The 22,075-nt window shown below is 63.3% G+C and overlaps 1 protein-coding gene across 1 annotated transcript; it reads left to right on the forward strand.

Moving 5' to 3' along the window:
* The first annotated feature begins 3 nt into the window (after positions 1 to 3).
* ENDOV (endonuclease V) lies at positions 4 to 13,350 on the forward strand. Its single transcript, XM_080826087.1, has 9 exons — positions 4 to 82; positions 596 to 767; positions 5,627 to 5,761; positions 6,023 to 6,062; positions 6,939 to 7,051; positions 8,171 to 8,239; positions 8,496 to 8,624; positions 10,243 to 10,316; positions 11,066 to 13,350. Exons 1-9 carry the CDS (start codon positions 27 to 29, stop codon positions 11,154 to 11,156), a joined length of 879 nt encoding a protein of 292 aa, XP_080682213.1. The 5' UTR covers positions 4 to 26; the 3' UTR covers positions 11,157 to 13,350.
* Positions 13,351 to 22,075: the final 8,725 nt, after the last annotated feature.

Here is a 22,075-nt window from a genome sequence, read left to right on the forward strand (position 1 = left end):
GGAAGGGGCGCTTGGGGGGACGCGCCATGGCCGGGGAGGCTGAGGCGCGGCCGCTTGAGGAGACTCTGTCGCTCTGGAAACGGTAATGCGGTTGGCTGGCTGCCATGTTTTGGGGTCTGGAGTGACTTTGGGGCTGCGGGGGCCCGTCCCGCTTCCGGTGCGGAGGCGAAAGCGGCTTCGGGAGTTGTAGTCCGCGAGGTCAGCGGGGCTTGCTTCCGGCGCCGGGTCTCAGTGCGGTGGGAAGAGGAGGTCGAGACCGCGCAGGGGGTGTTCCGGGGCGGGGGGGTCTCCGGGCCGTGGTGTCGGGACCGCGGAGGGGGCGTCTCCGGGCCGGGGGATCGGGACCGCGGAGGGGGCGTCCCCGGGCCGGGGGGTCGGGACCGCGGAGGGGGCGTCTCCGGGCCGTGGGGTCGGGACCGCGGAGGGGGCGTCCCCGGGCCGGGGGGTCGGGACCGCGGAGCGGGGGTCCCCGAGGCCGGGCTCCCCGGGAAGAGGGTGGTGAGACCGGGAGTGCCCCAGGGAAGAGCCTCAAGCCCCCGCGCCCCGGGCCCGGACGTGCGGGGTCCGGAGTCCGCTGGACGTGTGTCGCCCTCAGGGAGCAAGCCCGGCTGAAGGCCCTCGTCGTGGACCGGGACACGGAGGCGTGGCAGCGGGACGCCGCCTTCTCGGGGCTGCGGAGGGTCGGGGGCGTGGACGTGTCCTTCGTGAAGGGCGACAGCGTCCGCGCCTGTGCGTCCCTGGTGGTGCTCAGCTACCCCGAGCTCGAGGTAACCCCGCGCGGCGCCGCGTTTGCTGTCGTGGGTTCCCTGAGCAGGTCGGGAAGCCTTTGCAGAAGGACGGAGCGAAGTAGAAACTGGGGAAGGCTTCGTGACCTGGAGTCTTGAGTCACTCCGGTCTGCTTCGGGTCCACCGCGTCCGGCGTCCCATCCCCGTGACCCACAGCCGTGCGCCGGAGCTGCCCCGGCTGGGCATCCCCGTGTCCCCAGAGCCCCACGCACACCTTCAGCTCCGCCCTGTCGCCCGCTGGCTCGGTTTCGCCCTTCCTGGGTGTTCAGGAATCTGCTCCTGGCTGCACCCCGTCCCCCTTCTTTCAGCCTCTCGGGGTTTCCTGCCTTTGGCTCTGACCACTGCGACCCTCTCCGTGCTGCCAGCAGCGCGGCCGTCCTAAGGGACTGTGGTCGCGCCACTGCCTGGCTCGCTCAGAGCGCGTCGGTGCCCACTCTGACCTCCTGGTCCCTGGGGCTGTGCTTGCTGATCTGTTAAAGACCCTGACGTCAGGCTGGAGGTCTGCCTCTCCCCGTGCCTGTCCCCCACACCGGTGCATCCGGTTCCACAAACGTGCGGGGCTCCACCTGCCTACCTGTCTCCACGCTGATGCTTCCGCTCCTCACCAGCCCCTGCTCACCTCTCAGGTCCCTGTAGGCACCTCCCCTACCCTCCCCTGCCCTGCCAAACCAGGAATTACTCAGTGCCCTCTCGTTCCCCTTTTCTGCGCTGGGGTGGGAGTGGTGGGTCCCTCTGCCCTCCCAGAACGTGAGCTCCGCAGTGATGGGGGCCACATTGCCGTGCCCACCCGCTGTGGTGGCGGGCGCCTAGCTCCGGGCCTGCCCGTGGAGGACACTCGGACCGCGCACGAGTCAGCGGGATGCCCGTGATTCGTTTGGGGTCCACAGTTGAGGAAGCCTTGACTGAAGAAGAGCTTGACCAGCTCTGCAGCTCAGAGGTTCGCCCGCCCTCCTCGGCTGCTCCCGAAGACCGAGTGTTCCCGCTTCCGTGTCTTTCATTTCACGGGGAGGACCTGTTAGCCCAAACATGGCAAAAACGCACTGAGCGCCCGCCGCACGCCAAGAGCTGGCTTTGGGGTGGCCGGGGAGCCTGGCCCCTGGGTCCCCCCGGTCAGTGTGTAGGGTGGCCTCGGGGAAGGGGCACAGCCTCGGGAACCAGACCGCCGGGGTCCTTACCTCCCCTCTGCCACTCCCACTCCACCCCCTAGGCCCCTCACGTCCTGTTTTTTTTTTTTTTTTTTTAAAGATTTATTTATTTATTTATTTGACAGAGTTCACAAGTAGGCAGAGAGGCAGGCAGAGAGAGAGGAGGAAGCAGGCTCCCTGCTGAGCAGAGAGCCCGATGTAGGGCTCGATCCCAGGACCCTGAGATCATGACCTGAGCCGAAGGCAGAGGCTTTAACCCACTGAGCCACCCAGGCGCCCCTCACGTCCTGTTTTCTAACTCGGGAACAGACACAGCCCAGTTGTGAGGGGTAAATGAGAACTCCCGTGGAAGGCGAGGCGTCGGCCCTCAAAAAATAAACATCAGCTAGTCTCTCACTTCGGGGAACCGAGTTCCCGTGGTCCGTCTCTGTTCTTCCCCTCGCTGCGGGGTTCACCGCCTCTCCTCCCCGTCCGTGGTCTCTTTCTCTGTTGTAACCAAGTCACCGCACTAACGGGGTTCTCAAGCGTAGGGTGAGCCCGTCTTCCTCCTGGAACCCCGGCACAGAGCAGAGTGCCTGCTGCTTGGGCGGACCCCGCGTTCATCATCCCATGCTGGGGAGCTTAGACTAGGAGAGGGGCTTGGCCAGAGTCTCGTGCAGAGGCTCCGAAGTGCCTGATGGCAGGTCTACCCGGTCAGCCTCCCACAGGCATACGCAGGCCCCTTAGGCGGATCCGGAGACAGAAAGTAAACGCCTGGTTGCTGAGGGGCAGGGAGAGGCCTGGACGAGGTGTGACTCCTAATGGAGGCAAGATTTATTTGGTGGGGGCGGGGGGTCATGAAAATGTTCTAGGATCAGAAGGTTGTACGACTCCGTAAGTAACGTTGAAGTACATGCTCCAAACAAGGAACTTCATGGTAGTAAATTCTGTTTCAATAAAGCTTTTAAAAATACGTAAATCCCAGAGCCCCAGCTCAGTTCTGGAAAGAAGGAGCACCCCCACATATGATCTGGAAGTCCGCTTCCTTAAACAGGCGTCCCTGTGGCAGCCCACGCAGCCGGGAACCCTTTCCTCAGCATCCCTGACGAATGGGGGCCTCACACCAGGGCCCGGTGGTTGGATGCCTGCTTCGTATTGCCCAAGGGAGCGGAGACGTTCGTGGCTTCTGCTGGTCCGCTGGGCCTCAGGCAGCAGGTCCAGGCCAGACCTTTCCTGCCTTCCTCCACGTCCGCCGTCCCGCTCTCTGAAGGCCGCTCTGTGCTCTCCTCTGCCCCGCTCTGTGCTCAGAGGCTCGCTGGCATGACTTCCAGCTCCCCTGCTGCTGGCCCCCCAGGATGCCCGCACTTAGCGGCGTCCGGCTCTACGTCAGGCCCCAGGACTGAACCGAGTTCCCCCCGAGTCGGGCCGGTCTAAATGCACAGAGACTGAGTGTTCAGGGCTGCGTCACCCACTTAGGCTGAAAGATCCTGCAGATCTTCCCAGGGACTGCGGACCGGATCGTGCTCACACAGCCGTTACACGACTGAGATTTTCCCTTTTTCCAGATTTCTAACTGGGAAATGTGTAAACATTGAAACGCTATAAGAGTGACACCTTGAACCTGCGTGTCCTCTCTGCTCAGACCCAGCCGTTGCCGACTTGAGGTCGCATTTTCCGTGTGCGTCCCAAGGGCTCCGTAGGTATCTCCCTGAGGTGGTGACAGCTCACCGGGGAGCCCCTCAGCAGGCCTGTCCCCAGAGGAACCTCCGTGACAGCAGTCTTCACGGTCCCGTAGCACCGCCTGGATCCCTGTCTGTATCTCTTTTCCCCAGTTGCCTCTCAGGCTAGTATTGCTTTCCCGTCTGCAGGGGTCGGACGTGTCATGGAGCCCCCTGCTGCCCTTGCGCCACGTGGACGTCACGTGGACTCGGGGCGGGGGGTGCCCGTGACCGCGCCTGTTTCCTTTACTCCTCTCACTCACTCACGTACTTCCCGAGCCGGCTGGTGCAGGTCCGTGTCCCCAAGCCGACAGCTGGCTCTTGGAATGTGTGGGGTCAGATTTCCTTTCTTTCTGGAACGATGCTTGGATTGAGGCTTGACGTGCCCGGCCCCATCACCCTGTTTCTCGTCTTCGGCCACGCGCTCTGGCTTTTCTGGCTGTCCTGAGTTGTTAACTTTTGCCTCGTGCTCTCCGTCTGCGTGTAGGAATAGCTCACTGTCCGCCACCACCGCACAGCAGGGCTTACTCACTGCGTCGCGAGTTGGGATCATCGCCGTCTGAGCTGGCGCGGCCCTCCGTGTGCGTGGCGATCCGTGTTTCGACAGGTGTCTGGAGGCCCGGGGCTGTGGGCGGCCGCCTGGGTTTCTCAGATGGCAAGGGACGGTGACGTGTAGTCACTCCAGCGAGTGGTGTCCTTTTCCGAGTCGACGACGGCCGCCATGCCTTCCGCCTCTTGACTCTTGTCTCTGAAGGGCCTCACGCTCCTGGCCTCGTTCTCTACACAGCCCTGCAGGGTTCCCCTGTTTCTCCCCAGAGGCTGCATCTTCCTGCAAGGCCCCTGCTGGTCCCGTGTCCTCCCACGCCGCTTCCCTCAGGTCCCCGCTGGCCAGGACCGCCCACGGGTCTCATTCCCACCAGCCCCCGGCGCCGGCCGGCCGCCCCCAGTCCCCAGCGGTCCTCGCCCAGCCCAGATCGAGAGCTGCCTCTGCTGCTGCGGGCCGCTCGCTTCCGCGTGTAGGTGCGCCCGGACGGTCGTAACGGGCTCATCGCTGGGTCGTGCCGTGGACGAGGTGTCCGCAGAGCTTCCCGTCCTCTCTTTGTGGATCTCCGGTTTCTGGAGCTCGTGCAGATTCAGACATAAGCAGCCGTGAACCTGTGAGGGTTCGGGCCGCGTTTGAGCGTCCTGGGGCTCCGCTCCAGCCGCCGGGCTCACCGCGAAGCCTTTCTCTGCCCTGACTGCGGCCGAGAGCCCCCCGCTTTGTGTCACTGGCAGTTGGATAAGCTTCCGCGAGTCCGCCATGAGGATGCTGGAGGCACAGGCCCCGGCCTCATGCTCGGCGACAGCGGCCCCTTCTCTGGGGCATAGGCACTTCTGGCCCAGCTTCGAGGGGGTTGAAGGTGGGGTTTGGACGGCCCCAGGGCTCTTCCTCTTGCGGCCTCATGGTCTCTCTTTAGACTCCTGTCCCCTGGGACCTGTTTTCTCTTTCAGATTGTCTAGCTCTGAGCCCACCTGTCCTTTTCTGGCTTCTTTGAAATCTCTTTTCACAGAGCCCAGCTGGCCTTGTGCTCGTAACCTCTGTGAAGGCCTGGCCTTTGCTTCTGACGGGGCACAGCGGCCTCCTTCCTCTGTCGGTACTTCACAGACATGCTCTGTCTTCTCTGAGCCTCCTGACGGCCGGCCTCCGGGTGTGGGGCAGACAGCGGGGACCCGAGCAGCAGCCAGGTGTGGGGCGGACAGCGGGGACCCGAGCAGGAGGGCCCGGTGCGGGACGCGTGTGAGCACCTTTGAAAGGCCGCAGGCTGACTCCCCCCCACCCATTTGCAGGATGATCACCTTATCACCGTGCACACCTTGTCACCAGGCACTGTCCCCTCAGATGGGTGGGGCTGGGGGCTTGGGGGCTGGGAGACAGGGAGGGAGCTGGCAGCTCCACGAGGCTCGAAGGACGAAGGGCCGAGGGCCACACCCACTTGTGACCTGGGTGCCCGGTGACAGGTGGTGTATGAGGACTGCTGCATGGTTAGCCTGACGGCTCCCTACGTGTCGGGCTTCCTGGCCTTCCGAGAGGTGCCCTTCCTGGTGGACGCGGTGCGGCGGCTGCGGGAGAAGGAGCCCCGCCTTGTGCCCCAGGCAGGTACCTCGACTCCAGGGAGAAGGGCCCTCGGTTTCCACCCAGGAGGGAAGGCCTGGGCTGGCCGCACTGCCCGCCCCACGGGGAGACCTGGGAGCTCCCTGGAAAGGAGGCACTCTTACCTTGAGGAGAGGGCTCAGGTTTTCTAAAAGCCACCCACCCCCCAGACGTGGCAGTCCCACCCCTCTGGCTCCAGGACGCCCTGGCCTGATGGGTGAGGGGCGGTCCGGCCGTCTGACTGTCACCCGTGGCTCTTGCAGGTCCTCCTCGTGGATGGAAATGGGGTTCTCCACCACCGAGGTAATCCTGCTCCCAAAAGACAGGGCCCAGGAAGGGGCGGTTCTGACCAGCGTCCTTCTGGAGTGCCTGTGCCCTGCCCCGGGCCCTCGGCTGCCAGCCAGGCCCTGGCTGCGCTTTCCTGGGCTTGCTTTGGTTGTCAGGACCCCGCCCAGTAAAGAATTCTGCTTCTTGTCACTCCCGCCTCTTTCCTGCTCGCCCCTGAGGCCTCCCCTAGCGCTCTGTGCTGGCCGATTTCAGCCACGCTGGCCCGTTGGTCCTGGCTGCTGCTCAGCTAGCCTGTCCCACCTTGTTCCACTCGTCCCACCTCAAGTAGTGACAGGCCCTCGACCGAAGCCAGGCAGGAGTGCCCGTTCCCCACTGACGCCCTGGGACGCTGACCCCAGAGTGACCTGGGTGGGGGGTGCACAAGCCCGGGGATGGGGCAGCAGAGGGACCTGGGAAGGCGGGCCCTGGGACCCATGGGTGCCAGCGTGGGACCAGGCCCCCAGTCACTGCATTCCCTGGCAGGAGCCCCAAGAATGTGTTGGGAGGGAAGCTGAGGCCTGACGGCAGCTGCAAAGAGGAGAAGAGAAGGGAAAGTGCCACAGAGTGGGAGGAGAACCAGCGTGAAGTATTGTGAACTAATCAGGCTCCCGACCTCGCCAGGGGCAAGGAGGCATCTTCCACCCCAGCCTGACAACCGTGAACTTGAGGCAGAGGGCCACGTCCCAGGTCAGGCTGGCTCTCCCAGTCCTCTCTCCTCAGTGCTCAGTCTGCCGACAGGCCTCTGCTTACCTGGGGACACTCGGCACATTCTGGTTTGTCCTCTGTCCCTACACCGCCTCCGCACTGCTGGGCTCACCACCCGCCAACCCAGCCTCACCCTCTGCCCCGTAGGCTTCGGAGTAGCCTGCCACCTCGGCGTCCTCACAGACTTGCCCTGCATTGGGGTGGCCAAGAAGCTCCTGCAGGTGGACGGGTTGGAGAATGACGCCCAGCACAAGGAGAAGGTGAGGGCCGGGGTGACGCCCACACAAGGGGAGGACAGGGAGAGGGCCTGTGGGGGGCATGCAGGGGCCTGCCCCGTGGGCACCTCTGATCCGGCTTGGCCTGCCGGCGCGCTGCTCATCCCAGAGCAAGAAAGCCCCGCCGTTCTCCGTGGGAGGCCCGTGTCCCCCATGGGTCGTGGGTCGCGGGTCGCGGCGGCAGTCTGGAGGCGTGCCCTCTGAGCTCTCCCAGCCCTCTGGGCACGTGCTTGCCGCTCCCACCCCTGCTACCTCTGTGTTGCTGTGGTACCCCGCGTAGGGCAAGGGCCTCCAGTCACTGGGGACAGGACTTGGGCGCCCGGGAGGCCCTCTCTGCTTCTCACCAGCCCCAGTCCAGGGCCCGAGGGTTGGTGCTGCCCAGCCTGCCTCGGCCCTTCCTCGCTCCACCTTCTCCCAGCATCCCCCTCCTCTGGCCCCTCAAGGCTGGCACTGGGAACGTGACACCCCACTCCAGAGGGACCCGGTGACACGTCCACCTCTACCGCTGGATGGCAGACTCCGAGAACAGGGATCACATCTGTCTCATTCCTCCGGGCAGACCTGTGTCTGCCCAGAACAGTTGGCGGTGGAGTTGACAGGCCCCAGACCCAGCTGAGGAGGCGCCTGAGTCACTCCGTGGACCAATCCCCGCCCCTAAAAAGACTTTGTTGGGTTGAATCAGACATCCTTAAATTCCTCGCAGGAGAGGGCGTGGCAGGAAGGGCTTCTGGCCCACAAGAAGCGCCAGGCTGGGTGGGCGGGTGCCAGGCCTTCATGGCAGCCTGGCGCCTCCAGGCATCAGTCCTGGGGCCTGGGTGGGCTGCCGCCTCTTCTCCAGGCCCCCGTTCCTTGTCCACAGAACAAGGAAGAGAGAACTGAGTTCCAAGGGCCTCATCAGGGTCGGGCGGTGTAGGGATGGCCTCCTGGATGCCGAGTCCGCTCACGGGACGGGTATGCCCGTGGCCATGAGATCACGTGGCTTCGCAAGGACAGACCACGCGGTGACCTGGGCCCTCCCCCGCCTCACCCAGCGGCTGCTCAGGCCTGCCCTCTGCCTTCCACCAAGAAAAGACTTTTTCCATGTTTTTTCTTCCTGTCTTCCAGATACGACTTCTGCAGGCTGGAGGGGACTCGTTTCCTCTGGTAGGAGGCTCTGGGACCGTCCTGGGCATGGTGAGCAGCCCGGGCCTGCACCCCCAGGCGGGGTGGAACCCACAGACACGCACGCAGTCGCTCCTGCGCCCAAGACCCCGACCGCCTCCCCCCGCCCCTCTGACGGAGCCAGGGCGTGCCCTGAGCCCCCCGCCCCTGGCTGTGTGGAGGGGACTTCCGGGCTGTCCTCGCTGCGGCCTGCCCCCAACCTGTTGCCTGTAGACAAGCCCCCGGGGCTTGTCTCGACTGCGCCGTGACTCTGCCTTCCTCGTGCTAGGCCCTGAAGAGCCACGAGCGCAGCAGCAAGCCCCTCTACGTCTCTGTGGGCCACAAGATAAGCCTGGAGGCCGCCGTGCGTCTGACCCGACGCTGCTGCAGGTTCCGGAGCCCGGAGCCCGTGCGACAGGTGGGTGGGCCGCGTGCGACCACTGCTCCGCCCTCAGCACAAGCTCCAGTGGCAGCGCCTGCTTGGCCCCGCTGGGCCCCGGGGGGAGGCGGGTGCAGAAGAGCTCTTCCTGGCACCCTGGCTGCGTGCAGCGTCAGCCTCCTGCACCGTCCTACACCCCATTCTGGGGTCATCGGGAGCATCAGCTGATGGCGGCCCGGGCGGCAGAGCGGCCTGCCCACCCTCGCCGAGCCCCTCAGTGCCCAGCGTGCCCGGCTGGCCTGGGAGGTGGCTCCCGTCCTCCACGGGGCTGCGGGCGGCGTTCGGCGAGCCTCGTTCTGGACTGGTCGTCGGTCAGGAGATTGTGGGATGCGGCTGGGCCGGGCCCCCAGCACCTAAATCAGGGACGGGGCATGGGGTGGGGCGGAACTTTGGGGAACAGGTTGGCTTGGCTGAGAAGAAACGCAGCCTGTAGGGGCTAGAACTGAGCACAAGCGGGCTGTGGGCCTGCGTTGGTGGCTCGGTGGTGACAGGGCATCACCAGTCTCAGGGAAGTGTGTGTCCCAGGGAAGCCCGGGGCATGAAGACCCATGAGAAGCCGTCCTCGGGAACAGACCAGCCAGAGAAGGGGGAAGGCGGTCTGGGTTCAGGGACCCATGTCTGTCAAGGCCCTGGGGTGGGAATGAATCTGATGCCGGCAGGAAACTCTGAGGAAGGGGCTGCCAGAGCCAGGGTGGCGCGAGCCCTTCAGCAAGGCCCCCCCCACGGGGACCTGGGTGTGAGTCCCAAGCAGCGGCTCTCTGGGCCGCTCAGAGGAGCTGGGGGAGCCCTTCTAGACAAGAGGTGCCGGTTTGTGCCATCCAGCCCTGGAGCCCGGGTTCCTGGCTCAGTGCTGCTGCTGTAGGACAGGAGGGCAAAGCGCCTGGAAACCTCCCTGGTCCCTGTTGCTTCCCCCGTCTCCCCATGACCTGTGCCGGGACATCTCGAGGTGACCCAGGGGCCCCAGCCACACTGCTGAGAGCCGCTCCCCACAGCCCAGCTCCCGGTGACATTCTGGCCGTGCCTCCCGGGGACCTGGCACCTTCCCCGGCTGCTGGTGCGCAGGACGGCCTGCAGGTGGCAGCAGCAGCCCGCACGTGGCTGTGGCTCCCGGCCCCTGGTGCCCCGTGGCTGGTCTGTGAAGATCTGGGCCTCTAGGAGGCGCCTCCGGGGTCCCGCGGTGGCGGCAGCCCCGTCCCTCAGGTGGGCTCGATCACTGTACTTGTGACCCCGCAGACCTTCTGGCGACACTTCCCTGGGCAGGGGCTTGTAGCAGACACGAGCCGGGAGACGGGAGAGCAGGCTGGGGCAGAACCACAAGGTCTAGCAGCACAGGCCACGCAGCCGGCGGGAGCCCAGGAGCGCCACTGGGTCCCAGGGACAGCCCAGGGCCTCCCGCTCAGCCTGTCCCCTCGAGCCCTTCAGGGACCTGCCATTGTGTCACTCACGGGGCTGCGGCTCCTGTTCCCGAAGGCTGGGCCTGAGACAGCCTGGCGTCACCTGTGTGCCTTTCTCCAGGAAGCAAGAGTTTGCACCGGGCTGTCGTGGGGCGGGGGCTTGTGTAGACGCCACCACCTCTCACAGGAGCCCCTCTCCTCAGGCTGACATCCGCTCTCGAGACCACATCCGCAGGACCCTGGGAGCCCCGGGGCCCCCCGCACCAGCACGGGAGAGGTGAGTGCTGCGCACGCTCGGCGGCGGTGGTGACGGTATCGGGTGATCATGCTGGGGCCGCATCCCTGCGGGGCTGGGAGGAGGACGCGGAGTCCCTGGAGGGATGGCAGAGACCAGGGAGCGGGACATGGGGCCTGGGCTGACTCCGGTGGGAATTCCTGAAGCCCACCAGGGCTGCCCCCACCTGTCTTGTCCACTGTTTGTGTGGTGCCGAGGCGTGGGCTCCGCTGGAAGGGTGTGGGGGTCAGATGGACCCGGTTTTCATTCTGGGCCCGCACAAGCTGCCATGGCCGTGACATTCTCCGTGCCTCGGTTTCCTTAACTGCGTGCCAGCCATAGTCATTCTTGTCCTGTAAGTTCTGGTGGGAGAGCCTGGCACGGATGTGTGGCTGGTTATTCAACACTCCCGTGGCACCACACCACAAGACAGACCCGTGGCCCACTGTCCACGCGCAGAACAGGCGTGGCATTGACGAGCCCCAGAGAGGTTACCGTCGGCTTTTCCTCAAGCTCCTTTTTTTTCTATGTCGAAGGCTGTCCTAGGCCCAGCTGAGCTGTTCTGAGAATGGGCCGCCCCCTCCCCTAAGCTCTCCCGGGTGGCCGCTGGCCAACTGGAGTGCACGCGGCCCTTGTCCAGAAGGGTCTGTCCCTTCTCGAATCAGCAGCGGCTTCCAGCACCACCTGGGGAGCCACAGGGCCTCTGGTCTGGCTCTGCTTTTGATGCTGCCCTTTCTCAATGTCATTACCAGGAGCCAGAAGGCACAGGGGCCAAGGGTGTGCCCCGAGGGAGGTTTGGAAGAGCCCGAAGGTGAGGACAGGCCCCCCGAGGCCCACAGCTGAGGCCCCAAGACACACCACAAAGACCAGCAGCAGCTGTGGGGAGGCTGAGCCGGACACGGTGAAGCGCTCCGGCTGCCGGCTTCCCGCTCCTGCCCGGGCCTCGGCACATGCTGGCCACACCGCCCACGGGGACGGCTGCAGGCTTGGCCCTGCTGGGTGGGCCCGGGCGGTGGTCCCTCCTGCTCTAAGATCTTGGGCGTGAGGCTGCCAGGAGCCCCGCAGGAGACAGATCTCCCACCACAGATTGCCGGCCCCAGAACGAGCCCGACAGTGCTCTCCCAGGGCCCAGGAAGGGCATTTAGGGTTCTGGGGGTTCTTTGATGTGTTTTGTTTTTGTTCTTAAAGTGCCCAGGTGGGCCTAGGGCTGCCGGACTGTGTGTCTATCCCGGCTGCTCGTCCGTCCGTCCTTTAGCGCACACTGCTGCTGTGCTTGCTTTTGAGTTTTTTCTTTCTGGAGCTCGTTTCTAAACCAGCGGTTCCCCCCATCTCCACCCCTGGCCAGTCAGCCATACGGAGTGGCCTCTCCCCCGACCCTGGCAGGTGCGGACTGGAGTGGCCAGGCCTGGTCCCTGGCTGCCCTGCCCAGCGCTGGCACGCTCGGAGATCAGGGACCCTGTGGGCTAGCCCGGGTGCCGGAGGCCTGGCGCTGAGATCCAGGGGGAGCGGTGTCGGGCCCTGCCACTCCGGCCAGGGGCTGCAAGGCTGGAAGCCAGCTGAGGCACGTCCCGTCTGGGCCCGAGTGCCCTCCCCGGCCAGCCTCCTTACCCCAAGCCCAACTTTCCCTGCAGGGACGAGGTGCGCCCCTGTCCTGGCTGCTTGTCTGGCTGAGGGCTGCAAGGCCCAGCTTGCGGGGGCCGTGCCCCTCACCCACAGCCCCCAGGCCTCTCCGTGCCTGTTTGCCCTCCAGACTCCCTACACACTATGGCATTTGCGGAGAAGTGTGATTTTAAGAGGCCTTTCTTGTCTTTCATACTATTTCTCAAAGAGCTGGTCGTCACGGTCTGGACGATCCTGGGGCTCAGCACTCCCCACCCCAGCAACTTCCATTTGTGAGAAGTGAGCTCTCCTCTGGGGCCCAGGCCCCGGGGAGAAACGAGGGGGATCGGCAAGTGAGGCAGGCTGCCGGCCCCCTTCCCCTCCTGCTCCGATGGTGCTCCTGAGGCCCCCTTACGAGGCCGGGTGGCTGGGGGGAGGCTGAGTCAGGCGGCCCCACTTGATGGCCGTGGCCCCTGTTTGGGACATCTCAGTAGGAAGCAGCATTGCTCCAGGGCGGGTGGGGCTGTGGAGTGCCACCAAGGTGCCTAGGGGCCCTCCCCCGTGGCGGGTGCAGCACGTTCCACGTGCCTTTCAGGGGACTTCTGCTTGTGGGAAGGAACGCACCAGGTTCCCTCCTCCCGCCCAAGCAGGCCTCCCCCCCACCCCCACCCCCACCTGCAAAGCTCTTGGCCTTACCTGCCCGGCAGTCGACACCAGCCGTCCTGTCCCGGTCTGGGCTTTCCCTGCCCGAGTGCATCAGGACCAGGGGTGGGAGTGCAGGGTCGAGGCCAGGCCCGGACGGCCTGACGGCCCCTTACCAACTGGCCTTGGGCTAAGCTACACACCGCCCCAGACCCCGGTGCACCGTGTGGAGGGGTGTGAACAGAGCCCGCCTCGTCAGTCCTGCACAGAGGAAAGGACAGCGTTTGGGGGTTGGTTCGTGGAGGCCAGGGTTGACGGCCGTCTGCTGCAAGGCCACCCAGCAGCTCCAGTGAGAAGGAAGAAACAGGAAGGAAAGGAGTCCCCATCTGCTCCCAGCCTCTGCTGCCACCCCAGGCCCCCAGAACGCAAGTCCTGCGAGGGCTGGACAGACAAGACCAGGCCTCCCAGGTCCAGACCGTGCCTTATGGATCCCCCCGCAGCCGTGTGGACAGGAGAGCTTCCCTGGGGGGCTGGGAGGCTTGGCACCAGGTCCGAGCAACAACCCCCAGGGCCCCACCCTCTCTAAGGGGTGCAGGCAGATGGCCCTGGCTTCCCACGGGGGGGGGGGGCTCTGCTGAAAGCCATTGGCTCCTCGATGACCGGAGGGGCCGGGTGGGCACGACCTGCCACAGTGGGGTCCCCACCCCCCCTCAGTGAAGACCAGGCCAGAGCCTGGAGAGGAGTTTACAGACAACTCACCTGAGTAGTTTTTGTTTTGATATTAAAGTCACATCACAAAAGCTGCCATTTTTAAGAATTTTTTTTCAAGTGTACGATTCAGTGGTTTTTAGCACGTTCAGAATCTCGCGCCATCAGCCCTAGTGTCCAGTTCCCGAGCCGCTTTGTCACCCTCCAGGGAACCCCCCACCCTGGGAGCCGTCACTGCCCCTGCCCTGACAACTCTGGGCACCCGAGCCCCCAGAGGCACGCGGTGTGCGGCCTTCGTGGCTGGCTGCTCTCTCATCTCTGGGCCCATGTCTGACCACAGGGTGTTCACGGTTCTCCACGGTGTGGTGCCAGGCGGGGCCGCTGCGGACGGCCCGGTGCAACTCCGTTGTCCGGCGAGAGCCTGTGTCGCGGCCGTGCGCACGGGTGGGTGGGGGTTTGTATGGACACGGGCGTCCCGTCCCCCCAGGTGTGTACCGAGGACGGCAGTCTCTAGGTCCTTTGGCGGCCGTGTGTTAACCTTCTGGGGAGGGGCACGCTGTTTTCCTGCTGTTTCCCACAAGCTCCCCAGCAAGCACGGGGCTCCCGGGTCTCCCTCCGCCACTTCCGATTCTGGCTGCTCCCGGGTGTGATGTGCATTTCCCGGAGGACGGGGAGCACCTTTTCATGCAATCATTGGCCATTTGTACATCCTTCTGGGTGAAATGTCTACAGAAATCTTTGCCCTTTTTGAAATGGGGCTGTCGTGTTGTGCGAGTTCTCTCTGTGCTCCGTGTACCAGACCCCTCCGCGTTACGTAACTCACACATGGGCTCCCTCCAGTCTGTGGGCTGGCTTTTCACTCCCCGGGTAGTGTTCTTGTGCCTGAAAGCTGTTGAATTCGATGAAGTCCAATGTGTCTGTTGCTCCTCTGTTGCTGGTGCATTTGGTGTCACATTGAAGAAATCATTGCCTAATCCGGGGTCGTGAGACCTCCCCTAAGAGAGCTGCGGTCCCGGCTCCTGCACGATCTCTGACCCTTCGCGCGACTGTTCACGGCCGGCTCTCCTGGGCCCCAGCAGTTCCGTGTGAGTCGCAGGACCGGCTTGTCCATTTCCATGAAAAGGCAGTTGGGCGTGCGGCGGTCACTGCACTGACCAGCTCTGGAGCGCTGCCCCCTAGCGGTGCTCAGTCCCGCCGGGCTCCAGCGTCTTTTCCTTTCCTTCTCCGTGAACTTCTGTCTGTATCGTTGTGTGGTTTTCGGTATTCGAGACTTTTTTTTTTTTTTTTTTGAGAGGGAGAAAGAGGGATGGGGAGGAGCAGAGGGAGAGAGAGACTCTTCACAGGCTCCACGCCCAGCGCAGAACCCTACACGGGGCTCAGTCCCACGACCCTGAGATCACGACCTGAGCTGAAGCCAGGACTCTGTCGCTGAACCCACTGAGCCCCCCAGATGCCCCTTCAGTGTTCACGTCTTACTCTTGCTTTGGTTAAATTTGTTCCTAAGTATTTTTTTTTCTAAGTATTTTTTTTGATGCAATTATAAATGGAATTGTTTCATTAGCTTCATTTTGGGATTGTTCGTTGCTAGCATACACAAATACCGCGGGGTTTTGTGTCTTGTATTCTGCAACTGTGCTCTAATTTCCTAGCTTTGCGTGTGTGTGCGCCTGCGTGTACCTGTGCGCGCCCGCGTGTGCCTGTGCGCCTGCGTGTGCCTGGGCGCCTGCGTGCACACACAATCTTCAGGGTGTTCTCCATGTGAGGTCCTGTCATGTGCAGACAGAGATCGCTTTACTCTTTCTCCTTCCTTTCCATCTGAATGCCTTTCCTGTCCTTTCCTCGCCTGACTGTCCGGCTAGGACTTCAGTAGGACGTTGAATCCCGGTGGCGAGGGCAGACATCCTTGTCTTGGTCCTGATTTGAGGAAGAGCGCTCTCGGTCCCCGGTGAGGACCATGTGGGCCGCGGGCTCTTCACCAGCGCCCTGTCCGGGTTGAAGGAGCTCCCTGCTCCCGCTCTCTCTGTGTCTCCATCGTGAACGGGGCTTGGGTTTGTGCCGCACTCTCTGTGCCTGTCGAACTGACCGTTTTCTTTCCTTCTGTAATGTGCTGTGTCACCTGGGTGGACTGTTGTATTTTGAGCCACTGTGCATTTCTGGAATGAATTGCACTTGGTCATGATGTATAACCCTTTTACCCTGCTGCTGAATTTGATCTGCTCGTGTTTTGTTGAGGACTTTAGATCGATATTGCTGAGGGTTATTGGTCTGCAGTTCTCTTGTGATATCTTTGTCTGGCTCTGGTAACGGGAACGCTGGCCTCCAGGAAGAGAGCCCACAGCAGTGGGGGGGGGGGGTGCCATGGGCCCCTCAGCCCTTCCAGCGGCCAACCAAGGCACGGGGCGCAGATCGGAGACGCAGTGAAGAGAGAGAGGACTGGGCAGTTTGCTGAGAGCCTGCCCACCCTGGGGATGCGGGCGTGGATACGGCCAGGGCTTCTCAGAGGGGGCGGGGCTGAGGGGTGCAGGGGTCAGACGTGGGCCAGGCTCGGAGTTCAGGTAGAGGGGCTGTGGCAGGGAGGTGTCCGTGGAGGCTGGTGGGCGCGCTGAGGTGGGACCTGCCAGCCAGGGCCATTCGCAGAGACTCAGGAAACCTCAGACGTGTGTGTGGGGAGGGGGCTTCAGGGGGCATGTCCTGCCCACTCCACACCCCCCGCAGGAGCTCTGCTTTCTTGCCTCAGCACAGAAGGGCATGTGGGGGCCCTGAGGGGGTGGTGTCTCAGCTCCTTAAAAATAGGGCCGAGATGATGTCCGTCGTCACAGACCACAGTCTGCCCCAGAGCCAAGAATAAGTCTTGAGCCTCTCAATTATTCAAGTCGGATCCAAATAGACTTTCCTGTTAACCCAGTAGCCTCTGCCTCCCTTCCCTAGGTCCCCTTGCTGCCCAAGGGCTGGGAGTGAGAGGCTCCCATGAGATGGCTTGGCCTGGCCATTGCGGGTCACACTTGGGCCCCTTGGGTCTCCCTACCTTGGGGGCCCCAGCCTGTGCACCGTCCCCTCTCTTGGCCCATTCAGGAATGGGGGACACCCAGGGCTGGGAGTGACCCTTCATGATCAGGCCAAAGACAGGCCTCGGGGGAGGCCTGGCCGTGGTCCTAACTGTCCCAAGGACCACCCCCCCCCCCACTCTCTGGCCACAGGCATTGGCCCATTTGATTCTGGTTTTTAGCCAGGCCCCTCAGCACCTTCGACCATCCCTCACTCTTCCCCCAGGATCCTGGGATCCCAACTCTCCAGGGCCCAAAGGCCACCTGGGCTCTAGTCGCTGGTGTACACGTACCCCTGAGGGTCTGTTTTCCTACTGCTTTCCTGGATGGGTCCTGAAGGGGCTTGACCTAGGCCTTCAGGGCCTGGTGGGAACAGCTGGGGACAAGGAGCCAGAGTCCTGAGTTCCAGCCCGAGGCCTCTGCACTTGCTGGTGGAGGGGGAGCTCCTCACAGACCCGGCCCCCCCCTCCAGGTTTGTCCCATCCCCAGCAGTCCCTGCTGTGCTGCCCTGGCCGGGCACGGCATGAAGTTTTAACCGAATTATTAGTTAAAGGCACAGGCATGCAGCAGCGCTGACATCCAAATGAATAGCACGCTGGGTAATTAGACAAGGTGTCGTGGAGATGATGGAGCACAGCCCGCTCTCCCTGGTTCACCTCCCCGGGAAGCAGGAGCAACTTCCGGCGGCTTCCTACCACCATCGGCGGCGCTGGGGGCAGGGACAGCTGTTGCTTGGGAACAAGCAACCCACTGGAGGGGGTGGGCCGGGTCTGTGAGGAGCCCCCCCTCCACCAGACACCCTGTGCTTCCCCACCCAACAGACAGAAGAATGGGGAAGGGGACGGTGAAGGTGGCTCAGTGTCGGAGGTAGACGGGGAAGCGGACCCAGAGCAAAGCAGAGGGAGGGAACATGGGGGAAGCCAGCGGGGGCCGCTGAGGGCAGGATGCGGGGCAGGAGCCCGCGGCTCCCCTGCCCTCCCCTGGGTCTTCTGGGAGTTTGTTTGCATAGTTCCCGTCCACCCGTCTTCTCTGCTTGCCCGAACCCTAATTCAGTGCGTGCATGTTAGTTCCTCACTCACACTGCTCAGCGCGAGGAACGTGTGCTCCCGTCTTCTTGTACAACCTCTTGTCTTTCCTGGACTTAATAACTGCCCCGTGTTGTGGGTTTGGTTTGTTTTCTGTGTACCTCTTACTATTCATCCCCAAACCCTGCAACAAAGATACGAATCTCTTTATTGATACATGAAAAACGTCAGGCCGTCTCTGCATTTGTTTTTCCTTGGAGCCTGTGGTATAGCCAGCCTCCACGATGGCTCCCAGCAATCCACAGTCCCTGGGGTTTGTGTGACCCTCTGGCCGTGTTGATCGCTGAGACGTTGCTCTGTCCTGCCGTCCTGCACTTGGAGGGAGGTCAGCTGCCATGTCAGAAGCTGCTCTGTGTGGTCCACGTGGCGGGGAAGTGAGATGGGGACCTCCTGAGGGCACCTTCCAGCCCTGGTCAAGCTTCCCGTGTCCACAGTCCTGGCTGTCCTCTTGAGTGCAACCTCATGAGAGACTTTGAAGATTTTACTTATTTATTTTTCCTGAGAGAGAGAGAGCACGAGCAGAGGGAGGGGTAGAGGGAGAGGGACAGGGAGAGGCAGATCCCAGGACCCTGAGGTCATGACCCAAGAGGGCAGATGCTTCACTGACTGAGCCACCCAGGTGCCCCTCGTGAGAAGCTTTGAACCAGACCAGCGAGCCAGCTACCCCCCCGGTTCCAATCCCTCAGAAACCGCGTAGACCATAGATCTTCGTTCTGGGATAATTTATTACACAGCGAAAGACAACTAACTCCGAGCCACTGCTCCGCGCCCACCCTTCGCCGTTGCCCGGTCCACCTGCTGCACATCCATCACCAAGGACCGTTCCCCACCCTCCTCTCTCCTGTGTTGAATCCCTCCCTTCGTGGGTTCCGTGTGGCCCCTTCCCTGGGTCTGCTCCCTGCTGGGAAGGGTTCACAGCGCCCTTCTTGAGAGCGCCACCCCCGCCCTTGCCCTCACCCAGAAACCTGTGCCCCATCTGGTCTTCCGTCAGGGAGACCGGGGGAAGTGGTTGAGTTTCTGTTTCTAAGGCACAAGGATACCATCATGACTTTCGGGTGTCTGTCACTCGCGTGGTCTGCGAACCTCCGGGGCCCAGGAGGGTCCGCCATTCCCTCTTCTGGGCCCCGGAGCTGTGGGCCTGGAGGCCGCCGCTGTCCCTGGTGCTGAAGCCGATGCCGGTGTGTCGCCTGCACGCGGCCCGGGCGCTGAGGGAGCCTTTGCCCTACTTCCACCCCTCTCTCGCCGTGCTGCCCTCCCCAGGGCAGAGGCTGTGCTGTCCTGAAAAGTCCCCTTCTCTGCCAGCCCTGGCCCTCTGTCCGGGCCTCCCCTTCTGGTACCAGGCTGTCTTCCTGCCCTGGCGCTCCTCTGTGCTGTTGTGACCAGACCACACTCAGGTTCTGCAGATGGGCTCACATCCTGGGGCACGAGCCTGTAGGTGCTTGAGCCGAGAACCCTCCAGGTGACATGCGACAGAAACCAAGGTAAAGCACCGTAAACAAAATGGGCTTGTTGGTTCACTCCGGGAGCAGAGCTGGCTGTGCGCGGCCTGCTTTCTCCCTCTGTGTGGGCACTGTTGCGAGGGTGCCTCTCCTCTGGGGGCCCGTTAGCTGGCAGTAACCCCAGGCTTACCTTCTCCCCTGTTATGTTCCCAGGCAAAGTGCAGCCTTACTATCCCAAAGGCTCCCACAAAAGTGCCAGGGCCATGCCCCTCAGTTCTGGCTGACCTGGCCTGACCATGATCACTGTGGTGAGGTCGCAGTCGGGGGGGGCCGTGCCTGGAGCCAGGGAGTGGAGTCAGCCCCAGTTTACCTACGAACGGGGCTCCTCGGTGGACAGAACCCTGCACCAGAAGAAGACACACCAGCTGGGGGAACGGGAGGGGCCGTCTCAGGAAGGTGCAGTGGCTTTGGGATGTCTCGGGACACTCTGTTCCCAAGGCCTTAGAAAGCACTGACGATGCCCAGTGGTGCCCCATCCTGTCTCTGGGTAATTCTCCTCCAATGCCAGCAGGAAACAGCGTGATTAAGCCTCCATTATTAACTTGCCAATCTTGTTTCTGGGGCACAGACGCTGACAGCTTAGGGGACCTAGTTGGCATATAACAAGGTCTCCATGACAAATTACTTGGGTATCAATTAACTATCGAGGGAAATGTCAAGCAGGATCTGTCACGCTGGTGGCGGGGGTGGCCAGTTAACCTGGAGCGGCTAATCCGATCCCCAGCAGTCACCTGCCTCAGCCTCCAGCAGTGCCTGGAATGAAGGAAGGGGCCTGGGGTTCCCAGGGTGGGTGGGGCCTGGCCCCCATCTCCCCAGGAGACACGCCCCTGCCGTCATGTCAGGGGCCCCAGTGCACTGCTCTCCCAGCCTGCCTCTGTCCATCGTTCATTCCTTCTGTGACTACCTGGGGGGTCTGCAGAGTCAGGCCTGACCTGGTCTCTGCTAGTCAGGGGTGGGACAGAGCTGCAAGGGACAAATGTGCGTTTCGGGGATCGTGATCCATGCGGTCTCTGGAGACCCAGGACACATAAGGGCATCCACAGGGCAGGGCGGAGAGTAGGGTTAAGCCTGCAGGGGTCAGGCTGAGGGGCGGGTCGGAGCAGTTGAGGGCTCCCAGGCACAGCACAGGCACCGAGCCTTTGGCAGGGAGCCAGCAGACCGAGCAGAGTGCGGCTCTGCCATCCTGAGCTCCGAGACTTGGAGGGAGCTGCTTAAAACCTTCCCAGCCTCACTTCTCTCACCCGTAAATGGGGCTGATGATCCTGGTTCCCAGGACTGCTGTGAGAGTACACAGTGCCCCCAGCAGACATGCCTAGCGCAGTGCCTGGCCCCCGGGGTGCTGGCTGAGCTCGGCTCCCCTTCTCTGCCCTGCAGGCTCCTCACAGGTCAGGGGGCTTGGGTGGAGTCCAAGCCCAGAAGAGGCGCAGGAATGGGGAACTTGAGGAATGCGGCCTGGGAGGAGGAGAGCATCCTGGAGCAGGTGGTGTGGGCTGGCCAGCGGGCACACGGGCAGACTGGGCATGGGGGCAGTGTTCGGGGACTCTGGCCACCCGATGTCACCATGCCTTCTGGGTTTTGCTTGGCTTTCAGGAACTCCCCCTGTCTGCCTGGGGCTGTGTCCCTCCTGGTCGGGACCAGTGACCATGCCGTGGCCCAGGCTGTCCCCCCACCTGGCCTGCCCCTCTGGTGGAGCTGCCCCCCACCCAGTGACAGCCCCCCCACGTCTCCTCAGCGGTGATTGGCAGCTGCCACTTCCCAGCCCTCCCAGCCACGGAGCCTCGTGCTTATTCATGACACTGACATATGGCACCTCCGTGGAGGGGGTCGGGGGAAGCTGCCAATTGTGAGTGCAGCGTGTCCCCATTCGAGCCGCGCTGAAGCCAAACAAACACAAGATGTGAGGGGAGCAGAGGCGGCCCGGGGGCGTGTGCGTGTGTGTGCGTGTGCGCGCATGTGTGCATGCTCGCCCCACGCTGTGGGGGTGCGGGGGGGGTTAGGAAAGTAGGGTAAATGGCGGGGAGTGCAGGGGTGAGTTTGGGTTTTCATGGCTTCTGGGGTCTTAGCTGATAGGCTCCTCGGAGGTCAAGTTGTCCATCCCTCTGCCCCAGGCGGGCTGGCTCACGCCAGCACTGAGAGCCTTCAGCTCGCTCCCCTCACCCCTCCCGCGGACGCTGCACGGGAGGCCAGCGAGCAAGACAGGCCAGCAGCCCGCAGCCCCGTCTGCAGGTCACGGAAATGTTCTGCTTCTTTCCAGAATCAGGAGATTCCACCTAACGTCCAACCAAAGTCCCCAGAACTCCAGGCTTAGCCAGTTTCCTCCTCAGTCTCCGCTGGGGATGGAAGAATGTGCGCACCGCCCCACCTCAGTGGCCGGGGGCACCGCAGCCCTCCAGCGTCCCCCCCGCCATGTGGGGCTGGCACCCCAGGGCTCGGCTGGGCACCCGCGGGCTACAAAGCTCTGCGCCTGGGGCCGGGGAGCGCAGGGTGGGAGCCAAAGCCTGAGCCGGGGGGTCCTCAGCCCGTCCCTCCTCGCAGACCCAGGGCTAGAGCCTGCTGCCATGGAAACCAGGCTCTTTGCCAATTGGGCACGTGCATCCTGGAAAGGGTTGACAGGTTCAGGGACTATGGCCACCACTTCCCAGGACGCCTGGTCCCAGGGACCCCTGACCCTGCTCTGCCACCTGTCCCCACTGGCGGTAAGGGAGGTCCCTGGAGATAGAGGGAAGGGAGGGAGGCTGGAATCGGCCCCAGGACCCAGCAGACCCAGGCCGGAGGCCAGCGGAGAGTGGAGGGCCTGCCCCACATGCCCCAGCAGAGGGCCCCGGCATCCTGTGGGGTGTGCCCAGGGGGCCACCAGCCTCCTTCTTGGGGAAGGGAATGGCTGGGGGCTTGGGAGCAGTGCCCCACACTCGGGGCCTTTCCCAGGGAGTCCAAGAGCCGCGAGCGCGCAGCGTGCTGAGAGCCGCTCACCCGCCAACTCCCTCCCAGGCGGCTGGAGCCCTGGTGCGGGAGGGTCGGGGGACTGCGAGGGCAGCTCCCATTCCAGCCACAGCCCGGTCCCCGGCCCTGTGGGCCCTCTGGGTGGGTCCCCTGCCTCCGCCAAGTGTGGCTTGAGCCCTCGGGCCTGGCTGGCGGCGCTCCCGTCCGGCAGGCGCTGGGCTGTCTGGCTTCAGACGCCGCTGTGC

The sequence above is a fragment of the Martes martes genome (genome assembly GCF_963455335.1).
Source record: "Martes martes genome assembly, chromosome: 16".
In the NCBI taxonomy this organism is placed as follows: Eukaryota; Metazoa; Chordata; class Mammalia; order Carnivora; family Mustelidae; genus Martes; species Martes martes.